General features: G+C 42.7%; 1 protein-coding gene across 4 annotated transcripts in view; it reads left to right on the plus strand.

The window, feature by feature from the left end:
• The window catches only part of LOC127653876 (receptor-type tyrosine-protein phosphatase F-like), a 440,914-nt gene that overhangs the window by 94,174 nt on the left and 332,751 nt on the right, over positions 1-13,989 (plus strand). For all 4 annotated transcript variants that reach the window (XM_052140683.1, XM_052140684.1, XM_052140685.1 and 1 more), the window contains exon 2: positions 4,862-5,033. In XM_052140683.1, the coding sequence (XP_051996643.1) occupies positions 4,943-5,033 (91 nt within the window). In that variant the 5' untranslated portion in view covers positions 4,862-4,942. The remainder of the gene's footprint in view (positions 1-4,861; positions 5,034-13,989) is intronic.

Raw genomic sequence — 13,989 nt, forward strand, 5'->3', positions numbered from 1 at the left:
TAGCCAGACGATAGCTTTGTGTGAGGAACTGATCAAAATGTATTCTGTTATTCTTATGAAATCTTCCTCTCCTGCATTTCTCGAATTTCATTCTCTTATTTGCACATTTGCCAATGACTCAAATTTGAATCAAATACTTTTTGGTGTTAAAAATAATGTCGAGGCACCATTTTTTTATCTGAACGCAATCAAGAATGAGATTCAGAGCAATGGGCGATTTTTTGTGAAAGACAACTTACATTTCGGTCTGTTACTCACACAAAGCTATTTTATGCCAGTTTAGGCTGTTTTATGGAGGTTAATCTCAATCAACAGCATTTGTGGCATACTATTGATTACTTGACACTAAGGCACTTACAATGGAAGTGAATAGGGCCAGTCCATAAGCATTTAAATCCACATCATTTCAAAAGTACAACCAAAGACTGAAACATATGTGTTAACATGATTTTTAGTGTGATCATTTATAACCTTGTCTGTGTAAAGTATTCAAATACTAGAATTACAAGGTTTCATTGCCATGACAGGTTACAGGTTACAACTGTACACAGATTAGTTAGTAGTGATTTTATCACACTAAAATCATGTTAACATTTATAATGTTAATGTATAATTGTTGTTGTTTTTTTTTATATAAAATGGAGGTATGAGTAAAAATTATATTTTGGCAGATGCTATTTGTACCCTGGTGCAAATAATTGTAGGCTATATGCTATTTACACCCCAGTGCAAATAGTGGCAGATATTATTTACACCCCAACCCTGGTGCAAATACTGGCAGATTCTATTTGCACCCATATTGTAATACTAACATACAGTATATGGGCATCACTTTTTTCCAGAGACACACTACATTAACCCCTAAACATAAACAACTAATGTTACCTTTGAAAAAAGTAACCTTGGTTTAACCTTCTGGGGTCTGAGGGTATTTTGGGCCTGGAGAAGTTTTGACATGCCTAGACATTTGTGCTTTTTTCAGTTGCTTAAAAACATATTAATGGCTAAAGTCTGAAAACACTGTATTCAGCACAAACTGGGCTACAATAATATTTGAGCAACACATGTGTACATGTTTGTATTTTTGAGAAAATAACATTTATGCATGGTTTTTGAAAAAAACTAAAATTTTAAGTCACTGAAATAAGGTCATATAACAGATACTAAACATTTGTCCACAAGACTTTTGAGAACCGACTCTTGTAGCCTAGAGTTTTTGCTACAAAATGATGAGAAAATCATCCTGATCACTCATTCATACAAAACAATATAGTAATTTAACTTTTGTAAGACAATTTTAGTGTTGAATGGTAATATGCGAGGAGACGTGAACTATCACAAATATTTATGTAATTCACATCTGAGGATAAAAAAGACCACTCCTTGGGGCCCATCAGTGAGGAATGTGACAAAGAGGATGAATGTGAGGAGACTTAATGATCAAAATCAATTTTAAGTTAAAAGTAGTAATCTGACTAGGTGCTGGTCATATAATTACAATATCATCAAAAAGTTTATTTATTTCAGTAATTCCATTCAAAAAGTGAAACTTGGATATTATATTCATTCATTACACACATACTGATGTATTTCAAATGTTTATTTCATTTAATTGTGATGATTAAAACTGACAACTAATGAAAATCCCAAATACAGTATCTCCGAAAATTAGAATATTACTTAAAACCAATAAAAAAAAAGGATTTTTAGAAATGTTGGCCAACTGAAAAGTATGAACATGAAAAGTATGAGCATGTACAGCACTTAATACTTAGTTGGGGCTCTTTTTGCCTGAATTACTGCAGCAATGCGGCGTGGCATGGAGTCGATCAGTCTGTGGCACTGCTCGGTTGTTATGAGAGCCCAGGTTGCTCTGATAGAGGCCTTCAGCTCTTCTGCATTGTTGGGTCTGGCATATCGCATCTTCCTCTTCACAATACCCCATAGATTTTCTATAGGGTTAAGGTCAGGTGAGTTTGCTGGCAAATTAAGAACAGGGATACCATGGTCCTTAAACCAGGTACTGGTAGCTTTGGCACTGTGTGCAGGTGCCAAGTCCTGTTGGAAAATGAAATCTGCATCTCCATAAAGTTGGTCAGCAGCAGGAAGCATGAAGTGCTCTAAAACTTCCTGGTAGATGGCTGCGTTGACCTTGGACCTCAGAAAACACAGTGGACCAACACCAGCAGATGACATGGCATCCCAAACCATCACTGACTGTGGAAACTTTACACTGGACTTCAAGCAACGTGGATTCTGTGCCTCTCCTCTCTTCATCCAGACTCCAGGACCTTGATTTCCAAAGGAAATGCAAAATTGACTTTCATCAGAGAACATAACTTTGGACCACTCAGCAGCAGTCCAGTCCTTTTTTTTCTTTAGTCCAAGGGGAGACGCTTCTGACGCTGTGTCTTGTTCAAGAGTGGCTTGACACAAGGAATGCGACAGCTGAAACCCATGTCTTGCATACGTCTGTGCGTGGTGGTTCTTGAAGCACTGACTCCAGCTGCAGTTCACTCATTGTGAATCTCCCCCACATTTTTGAATGGGTTTTGTTTCACAATCCTCTCCAGGGTGCAGTTATCCCTATTGCTTGTACACTTTTTTTTTACCCCACTTTTCCTTCCCTTCACCTCTATTAATGTGCTTGGACACAGATCTCTGTGAACAGCCAGCCTCTTTAGCAATGACCTTTTGTGTCTTGCCCTCCTTGTGCCAGGTGTCAATGGTCGTCTTTTGGACAGCTGTCAAGTCAGCAGTCTTCCCCATGATTGTGTAGCCTACAGAACTAGACTGAGAGACCATTTAAAGGCCTTTGCAGGTGTTTTGAGTTAATTAGGTGATTAGAGTGTGGCACCCAGTGTCTTCAATATTGAACCTTTTCAAAATATTCTAATTTTCTGAGATACTGATTTTGGGGTTTTTCATTAGTTGTCAGCTATAATCATCAAAATCATCAAAAAGAAATGAACACTTGAAATATATCAGTCTGTGTGGAATGAATGTATACATTATCCAAGTTTCAATTTTTGAATGGAATTACTGAAATAAATCAACTTTTTGATGATATTCTAATGATATGACCTGCACCTGTATATTTTCTTTACATAAAGACTTTACTTAATTTTAGACCTACACTACCATTTAAAAGAAGTGTCTTCTGCTCACCAAGACTGCATTTATTTGATCCAAAATACAGTAAAAACATTGTGTGAACTCTTTTTACAATTTAAAAGAACAGTTTTCTATTTGAATATATTGTAAAATGCAATTTGTGATCAAAGCTGAATTTTCAGTATCATTACTGCAGTCTTCAGTGTCACATGATCCTTCAGAAATCATTATAATATGCTGATTTTCTAATATGGGCATATTTAAAGTGCATTTTACTCATTTAACCTGAACACATATTTGCAAGCACAAGCTTTGTTGATGATAACAAGGCAGCATAAACACGATAATATATCATCTAAACATTCATATTATTTTTATATCATATTTATATCATACAGCATACAATGTAAATGCCTGCTTTAGCCGAAACAGCATTTAAAAGTAACTAAAACTTGCCTATTAGGACATATTTCAAATGTCAATACTTTTAATCCTGTCTGGAAACAGTCCCACTAGTAAAATGTGTACGTTAATATAAAATAGCATGTCAGCTAATGAAAACTAAATTACTTACTCGTCCAAAATTTTATTCTCGGCTGGATCAATTCTCTCTTCAAAATACAAACGTTCATCTGAGTCCCGTTCTTCTTTTGAGGAAAATGTTAACTCATCCTTACATCCAGGAATTTACAAACACGCAGAAAAGTTGAGTGTTTACATCAAATCTTGCAGTCGGGGGCGTGTACCATTTGCCTTGATCGTCTCAGAACATTAGCGTATGAATGGCGCGCTCAGCTGAGCCAGGAAAACCGTACATCGCTTTGTTTCATACAGATTACATTGCAGGAGAATATTTGTTTTAAATTTGAATTGTTTTATTTAAAAGTAGACATTTTAAGCTTTCTTTAGACATATGTTTCATGTTTGTGTCATAAGTATTCGCAGAGTTTCAGTTCATTTTTGTGACGTGTTTCTGAAATATGCTCGTGAACACAGAGACTGCTGAAAGCTCACCCTTTTTATTTATTTTACAAAAGCACACTGTTTTGCTGTTATTGTGAGTGGATACAAATAAAATTAGACCCTTTATACAGTAGTCTCTAATGATGTCTTACACTTATCTGTAAACCCAAACATTTTCTGTTGTTTCCGCTGTAATGACGAAAATGGGGTCGATGGAGACGGCGCAATACAGTGATGCAATCTACACACAAGCGATGCAGAGCCGTGGGAACTCTGCACTCCACGATATTCACTGTGACCAAATCGATGCAATGAAATCAACATTTATATTCAGTTTTATCGATTATTTTAAGTAGTATTAAAGGAAATATTTAGAGTGAAAACAGGAAATCAGATGGGAAAAAGAGTGGGACAAAATGTAGAATTGAACTGTGGTCTTTTGGATAACACTAAACTACTTTACACCCCACGCCACTGCAGCAACACCTATTGTCTAGTTGTCATATATTCCTGTGGTTTCACCAGACTATTGGGGTGCAAAAAGCTGCAATGTGTGGATTATTTTTTTGTGGAAATAAACATTATGCCGCAAATGCTGTTAATTGAACTTACCTTATATTGATCCTGGAACTTTTCTTTAATTTCTGTGTTGGTCATGCAAAACAAAGGGAATTTGTAAAGTGATGTAATGCTCTTGAAATATTGCTGCTGATGAAATTTAAATGCTTTAAACATGCTGGTGTCATTGATTTCTGATGTTATTCTTCTTTATGTCCTCCTTCAGGTCTCACTAAATGATAGCGTGAGTGTGCAGCTGTCCAGCAGGAGTTTAGGGAAACCCTGCGGTGAGTGCCAACAACAAATCATGGTGTCACATACCCTACAGGCCTCTTTTCATGGCAGTACCACATCCCTTCTGCTGCTGCTATGCCTGGCAGTGCCAATCCATGCTGACAGTGAGTACCCTACATTATAATACACACACTGCTGACATGCTTTTTTGCTTATCCGCTGGTACATGACTGTTATTCCAGTAACAAGCAAATCTTCTGTCCACAGTGAATACGAAACTGCTACACGACATGGCACGATCCCAATCAATGAAATCATATTTGATGTTTAATGTACAGTAATGTGTAGCATTATTTTTGACCTTTAGGAGCTATCAGTGGGTGGTACTACCTGGCACAACATCGCTTAATTAGAAACCATGCAATAAAAAAAAATGCAGTGTTTGTTGTTGCTTGTTGCGGAAGCTCTGATGAACATGGAAAAGATATGTTTTATTCCTTGTAGCTTTATTGCATTGTATCTGGTAAGGACATTGTGTCTATGCATGTGTTTACATGCACATTCTTACTCCTATTATGCATAAAGGGATAGTTCAGCCAAAAATGAAAATTCTGTTACCATTTACTCACCCTCATGTCATCCCAGATGTGTATGACTTTCTGTCTTCTGCAGAACACAAACAAATATTTTTAGAACAATATCTCAGCTGTATATGTCCTCACAATGCCAGTGAATAGTGATCCATATGAGTGCAGTTGTTAAATCCATATCTTCTCAAGCAATATTATTGGTGTTGGTGAGAATATTTTTTTAAACTGTAAATCTACACTTTCATATTCTGTTGTGAATATGACTTTCAAATTCAGGTTGGGGCTGGTCAAAGGTGAAGACTAAAATTAAGATTAAGAAAGGATTTAAATATCGATCTGTTTCTCGCCCACATATCGTATTGCTTGAGAAGAGATGGATTTAACCACTGGAGTCGTGACCTTTTCTCTCACAATGTCTCTTGCATAGGACGTGAAGCATCTGGGTCTATCTTAACGCTATGAAATGTGTCAGGGAAGGTCCTATTCTTTCAGAGGGAAAAGACCCTGCGGAGGCCACATACTGCCCAATCTAAGGGGAGGTAACATGTGGCAAATACACCACGAGGGTTGTGAAGCCGTACGTGGGAGTGGCGTGGTGGTAGGTCCAGCTTAATGAGGGGGGCTCTACAAGGACGGCGACCGGGGCAGCGGGGCTGCCCAAGGGAAACGCGGGTCCGCCGACAGGGGGATCATACCGCGAGAAATACATCACTTGGAGTTTGCCTGAGAAGGGAACTAAGCCCGTGGAGCCCGACCCCAGTACAGAGCATCTGTGACTCATAGTGTGTCTGGACACAAATTGCTCCACTGAATTCGCAGGCCAGAAGGCTAGGGAGGAGAACATCCAGGGAGCAACGCTTAGTGGCTAACCTGGGATAGTAGGCGCACTGGATCAACTCGGTGAAGGGCGCTGTGTGCAAGCAGAACACCCGGTCGATTGTGCTGCTTTACTGAGTTCTACCGGCTCAGACCTGACAAAACACGGGACAAGACCGACTCAACCCTGAGATTGTCAAATCTGGCGAAATTATTGGGTGTTGCCAGCCCGCTGCTCTGCAGATGTCTGCTTGGGAAGTGCCGTGAGGATGCCACACTTCTTGACGAGTGTGCTCAGACCCGCAAGGGGGAAGGCACGGCCTTGGTCTGGTAGGCCAGTGAGATGGCATCAAGGACTCAGTGGGCTAGCCTCTGCTTGGAGACAGTCTTCCCATTTCTCCGTCCGCCAAAGCAGACAAAGAGTTGCTCAGAACATCTAAATCTCTGCGTGTGGTCCAAATACACATGCAAAGCACATACCGGACACAGCAAAGAAAGGGCTGGGTCTGCCTCCTCCCGGGGCAGCGCTTGCACAGCCTGATCCCTGAAGGGGGGTCATAGGAACCTTGGGCACATGAGAATGTGCTGGACCGAACTCTAGGCATGTATCGCTGACAGAGAACGCTTGCAGGTCCCCAACCCTCTTGATGGAGGCTAACACAATCAGGAGGGCCGTCTTCAGGGAGAGGGCCTTGAGCTCAACTGAATCAAGCGGCTCGAAAGGGGGACTCTGAAGGCCCGTGAGGACCACTGAGAGATCCCAGGAGAGGAACAGGCTAGGCCGGGGAGGATTCAGTCTCCGAGCACCTTTCAGAAACCTGATAATCAAGTCGTGCTTACCTAGGGATATCAGCTACATACAAGCTACATACAACTTCAAGGTGAAGGCCTCTGCTGCAGGAATGAAAGCACTGACCAAACTGCACATCTCTGAGGGTCTTCGGCTCGGAAGAACACCAATTCGCGAACAAGCACCAGTTTAGTGTGTAAAGTTGCTTGGTGGAGGGAGCTCTGGCTTGGTCGATCATGTCTACGACTGCAGGTGGTAGATCCACTAGATCTTTTGCGTGGAGACGCGGAGGTTCCAGTAGTCTGGACGCGGGTGCCAGAGGGTGCCCCGTCCCTGAGAAAGAAGGTCCTGCCTCAGGGGAATTTTCCAAGGAGGTGCTGTCGCAAGTAAGATCCGAGTACCAGGTCTGGGTGGGCCAGTAAGGAGCCACCAAGGTGACCTGTTCCTTTTCCTCCCTGATCTTGCACAGCACCAGTGCAAGGAGGCTCACTGGGGGAAATGCGTACTTGGGAGGCAAATAGATCTATCTATGCCGTGTCGAATCTGTCCCAAATCAGCTGGACCACCTGGAGGTGGAGCCTCCAATCTCCGCTTGACGAAACATGCGCGACAGTGCATCCGCAATCGTGTTGTGGTTGCCAGGGATGTGAGTGGTGCTCAGCGACCTGAGTCACAGCTGACTCCAAAGGAGGAGATGGGGGGGCGAGTTGTGACATATGAGGAGAGTGAACGCCGCCTTGGCGATTTATGTATGCTACCATCGCGGTGCTGTCTGAACGGTTCAAGAAGTGCTTTCCCCGGATTAGTGGGAAAACCTCCACAGGGCAAGAGATACAGCCAGCAACTCTAGGCAGTTTATGTGCCAACAGCGGCAGCATGCCCGTTGCACATGGTTCCCTGACCCTGTTGACAGGCGTCTGTGGTGGCCACGACACGTCTGGACACCTGCTGCAAGGGGACTCCGGTCCGCAGGAAGTAGAGGTCTGTCCAAGCATTGAAAGTCTGACGGCAGGAGGGGTTGATTGTCACACTGTTTGTGCCGTGGTGCCATGCCTATCTCTGAACTCGAGTCTGTAGCCAGTGCTGAAGCGGTCTTATATGCATCAACACGAGCGGTGTGACCGCTGCTGAGGATGCCATATGCCCCAGGAGCATCTGGAATTGTTTTAGAGGAACCGCTGTGCCGGGCTCGAAGGCACTTGAGCACTGACTGAGCGCTCGTTTTTGAGGCGCGCTGTCATTGAGACTGAGACTAACTCCATGACGAGAAAAGAAAAGCTCTGAACCGGGGCGAGCTTGCTCTTTTCCCAGTTGACCTGAAGCCCAAGGCCACTGATGTGCCTGAGCACCTGGTCCCTGTGAGCGCATAGTAACTCTCGAGAGTTGCTAGGATGAGCCAGTCGTTGAGGTAGTGGAGTATGTGGATGCCCATTTCCCTTAGCAGGGCAAGAGCTGCCTCTGCGACTTTTGTGAAGACGCGAGGGGACAGCGACGGGCCGAAGGGGAGGACGCGAACCGTAGGAAGGGTCGTGTCAAGGCAAAATGGAGGCGTGGAAGTACGTGTTTTTAATGGGAGTCTGTGCAAAGCCCGGTTGAGAACTCGCAGGTCCAAGATTGGTCACAACCCGCTGCCTTTTTTGGGTACAATGAAGTAATGGCTGTAGAACTCCTTCTTCATCTCGGCTGGAGGGACGGGCTCTATCGCATCCTTGAGGAGCAGAGTCGTGATCTCTGCTCATAAGGCACTGACTTTTTCGCCGCTTACAGAGATGGAGCAAATACCGCCAAAACGAGGCGGGAGCAGGACGAACTGAATCGCTTAGCCGTTTCGGATGGTCCTGGCCACATGTCCAAACTTCGCACGAGGATCACTAACGTGAAGAACACTTTTGACGTACCAGGCGGGGCTTCTCTGCGTCCCGAGGATTGGGTGCTGAAAAAAGACTCAAAGCACTTACCTTGCTCCGTGCATCCGGCAGGGGGCAGCTTAGAGACAGAGGAAGAGGTCCTGGAGAGGCGTCTTCGGAACTTGTCAGCGCTGATCTGCCGGGACGGTCGCGGGTCCGGAGGCGAGGGAGCGGCGTCCGGGGAGCCGGGAGAATGGCGTGCACCGGCTGGATGACCCAGGGATTGAGGAAATCGCTCTTTTATTGAGAATGTGGGTACCGCAGCCCGAAAGTGGTGCGGCAAAAGAAAGTAATGGAAACAAGGATCCTCCCCTTGGCCCTCCACCGGGGGACGGAGTGGTCTTGGTACCAGCTCTGGAGTGAACATCTAACTGCCTGGGTCGCCCGTCTCAGGAACGCTTCTGAGCTTTTCAAGTACCAGTCATCAAGTAACAGTCATCAAGCTGTGAAGGCTGTGGGTAGGACGGAGAGTTCCAGTCAAAGCCCATACTCACGGCAACCCGGGCAAGCATGTCGGCCATCTGCACATCTGCCTCAGACTGGGCGGGCTGGCCCCAATGTGGCATTCCAGTCAAGTCCTCTGCTTCAGACGTCTGGACACTCTCCGGTGTAACGGCGCTGTTGTCATCCAATTCCAGGGGCTCAAGGGAGAATGCCGTCTGGCTCTGTGGCGAGCCACATCATCCCGAGCTCGGATGGAAGCGAGCGAGCGTGTCGGGGGCTGGGTGGTTCGTGGGGATTTACCCCGCGAAACAGAGCTCGTCGTCATCCCCATATCCCCTTCATCGCCAGCCGGGTCGTCCTCAATCCTGTGGGAAGAAGGAGCTATGCGGGGGACGGCTGAAGTGGCATTCACCTTAAGGAAGGAGAGCCGCAACCGCAATGCTGCCATGGTCATGTTCTCGCAGTGAGTACATGATCCATCCACGAACGCCGCCTCAGTGTGATCGCTGCCCAGGCACACGAGGCAGAATCTTCGGTCTTGGATAGAAATCTACCGCATCCAGGAACTACACAGGGGTGGAAGGGCATATTGAAAAAGAAGCGTCTTAAAAAGGATGTTCAACGCCTATTGCTCTTATATGAGTGGAAAACTCAAACACTTTTAGAGGAAATAAAACTCTTTTAGGAGGAGAACAGCCTTTTAAGCAGTGAAAAGTGCTGTCGAAGCACCCAGGGGTGTGAACTGCACAGCGTGCAGAGAGAGAGAACGCCAGCTGGAAATGCGCCGTAGATCCAACAGCAGTGCTTCTCGTTGATAGAGGTGAGTGAAACAGAGGTGAACTCAGCTTTGCTGTTGCACAACCGCTCGGCAGTGAAGAAATATTCTGACTGACAGATGATGCCCCGCTTACTTTATACCTGTATGTCCATGGTGGGGCATGCAAATTCTGTCTGCCAATTTGACATTGCCAAAACGTACCTCTGAACTTGAATTAGATTTTTTTATTATTGCCATTTGATTGGCTGATAAATATAAGTGGTCATCTTAATCAAATCTACAGTAAATGTGTTTAATTTGTAGAATATCGTGCTTGCGATTTGAACTGTGAATGTGATAATCATAAAACAAAGAAACAAACAAACAAAGAAACAAACAACAACAAGTCCTGTGATTCCTTTTAACCAAATCAAACCAGATTATAACCATGCCAACAAATAATGTTCTAGAAAGAAAAGAAAACGAATCCTCTTAAAAAGAACTGTGGCAGGGCGGAGGGCGGGGCCGGGTCGTGATTATACACACCCGGTCCCTTATCAGGCTAATCAAGCCTCGGAGAGGGATAAAGGCCGACTGCGGAGGATTGTTCGGGAGAGAGAGATAGTTTACGGACATGTCCGTCATATGTGTGTTTGTTGTCTTTTAAGTTTATCATTAAAACTATTATTTATATTGTCAAGCCGGTTCTCGCCTCCTCCTTTCCATTGACTTATTTACACTGGTGCCGAAATCCAGGAAGGAGGAGGGATATGCCGTAGTAGAGTTCTTGCCTCTACGGTCCACCCCAACAGAGCAGCCGTGGCCATCTGCCGGGGTATGAGGAGCCCGGCCGCCTGGAAGCGGACAACGGCCGCTGACCGCGAGGGGAGAAGGGGCTCCAAACCGACCGCCTGGAGTGGGCAGAGCCGCTGCCAGGGGAAGAGGAGTTCCCTACCAGCCGCTGAAATGCGGCGGGGTCTGAGACGCTTTAAATATAATGCGCTCAGCACACATAAGCACACCAAACCGATCTCAGAGCACATCTGTCACTCAGGGTGCCACATATAATTTGTGTGTATCGAGCGCAGAACCACTCTGAAACATGTGTGATACACTGGCCTGTTTACATGTAAATTATTTAAGAAAGCACTACACACTACAGACAAAGCAGCTGTGCACAGAAGCACAGCAGGCAGAATATTTCTTTATTTAGTTAAATCACAGCCCTCACAATTTGACAATCGTACTGGGTTATATCACAATTTCAATTTTATTTCGATTAATCATTCAGCCCTTGTTAAAATTGGTTTTAACATTACATGATCAATCTACATTGATCCGAATGCATTTGAAAATGGTGTTTTCATTTTTGAAATGCTCTCCGTCCATACTGCGTTTTAAGTGTTCACCAAAATTTGCTTGTCCACACTGAAAATGCTTAAATTCTCTTACTGCGCATGCAAAAAAAAAAATCGCCATTGCATGTACAGTCTGAATCGCAATTGTCCTTGTGGTCGGTCTCCGGACACCAATTTCAAGTAAACTTCCTGTCGCTTTTGAAGGAACGCAATGTGAAGGTTGTACATAGTATCATTTATCTTTAAAAATGCTGTCAAAGTGAAAATCAGCCGCTATAACTAATTTTTTTGCTAATTTTTAAAAAGCATAAATGAGATTAAAATAAAAGCGAAATTATAAATAAAATGTACAATATTGCATAAAGTCATAGGTCCCCTTTCTCAGTTTATATTTATATATGGCAGTTCTTTCACCAACATGAGCAGAGGGTTGGTTTAATGTGCAGTTTTTCTTCTGTAGTGAGTGTGCTTTGCTTCGGCTGTATGTAAACAATGACGTTCTTGCATGTATCTTCATTCCCCCCAGTTCAAATTCTACAAAAGTTGATTTAGGAAACTGTCACCATTGTGCCATTGAGCAAGACACTTAAACTTGGCTCTCTCCAGGGGTGACTGAACCTGGAATAAGTGAAGTAAATGTCACTTTGAAAAAAAGCATCAGCTAAAAGACAAATTAGTAATTAAGGAGACCCCTCATCCCACACCTGAGTCAGGCCTGACATGTCTCAGAGCCGAGAGAAGTCATGATGGACAAACACTCACTGATGAAGCAGCCAATGATACGCTTTAACACTACAGATTCAAATAACATTGATTGTTCAAATCATTTTAGATTAAGAGGCTTTTTGTCTGAATAAACGTATTAGTAGTGCTCCAGTGCGAGGGGGTTAAAAGGTCTATGTAAAAAGTTTTCTATAAATTTGTTTAGATTTCATGCCTATTATGTGTGTGTGTGTGTGTGAGCGTGTATTTATCACTTTGTGGGGACCAAATGTCCCCATAAGGATAGTAAAACCTGAAATTTTTGACCTTGTGGGGACATTTTGTCGGTCCCCATGAGGAAAACAGCTTATAAATCATACTAAATTATGTTTTTTGAAAATGTAAAAATGCAGAAAGTTTTCTGTGAGGGTTAGGTTTAGGGGTAGGGTTAGGTTTAGGGGATAGAATATAAAGTTTGTACAGTATAAAAACCATTATGTCTATGGAAAGTCCCCATAAAACATGGAAACACAACATGTGTGTGTGTGTGTGTGTGCGTGCATGTCTAAACAGAGCTTTGGGTTAGACATCAGCCCATTTTTTTACTGTCCTTCATGTATTGATGTCCACCCTAAGACGTAGATGTGAATGGATTTTCTGAATGAATTGTAAAAGATCAACCTCCAGTAGCACTTGCAGCAATCCCTCCCCTATGTTTACCTCTCTTTTCAGAACTGAAAGTTATGTAGTCCAATATGATGACATCAAGGTGGGAATGAAACTAAATGAATTTATTCAAGAGTTGTTTGCAATTAGAGTCGCATTAGCACATCACAGTTTTGTATTTTGTTCAATCAAGTTTTTTATTTTATATATTAAAAAAAGCAAATCATTCTGAAAATGGCTTGATGGTAAACTGTAAACACTTTTGAAAATATTGAAAAATATATTTGAAAACTTTTGGAAAAATTATAATTAACATTCTTAAGTTTTAAAGGTGCATGGAAAACCTGTCAACTTGTACTTGATAGTACACTACACTACATGATATTGAGTCAAAACTTTTTTTGTGAAATATTTTCAAAAACATTGAAACCTGCATGAATGCAAAGATTGTATTTCTAAGAATTAAAAATATTTTTCTAAAACATATGAAACCACCACGAATGCAAAGAAAACATTTTTAAGCATTTTGTACATGTGCTTTAAACAAAATCAAAAAAAGATTTTTCATTTTCATTCTTTTTTTTTTTTTTTTCATAGAACTTTTTGCATATGTGATTTCAGAGACTTTGAAGAGCAGAATGATAGTAATCTGAGGAGCTTGACTGGGCTGAATGGAAGTTTATTGTATGTTATAAGCTGTTAGATAAAGTGATCTTTTCCAGCACTGTTGAGCTCAGCTTTGATTTCTTAATGTGTGAGTGTGTATTTCTGTCAATAGGAGGTTGATGAGATCACCTATGCAAACACAGCAGGAGTAACTAACTGATAGAGAAAACAAAGTCAGTCTTAAAATTAATTTGTAAAGTCACCACACAACATTGAAGCCAGAAATACAGCCCTGTGCCACAGAGAGCCCTTTTGGACCCCCACAAGAGTATAAGTCGGCATGAAATGGAAGTTGTGACTGACTTTACTTCCTTATTTTGACGCTTATTTTGCAAACTGAAATGGCTTATCAAACAAGAAAAAATGTAGGGTGGGGACTGGAGTTTATTCATCAGTTGTTGATTGGATTGTGAAAAGTGGCTGT

The sequence above is a fragment of the Xyrauchen texanus genome, chromosome 13 (assembly GCF_025860055.1).
Source record: "Xyrauchen texanus isolate HMW12.3.18 chromosome 13, RBS_HiC_50CHRs, whole genome shotgun sequence".
Lineage (NCBI taxonomy): Eukaryota > Metazoa > Chordata > Actinopteri > Cypriniformes > Catostomidae > Xyrauchen > Xyrauchen texanus.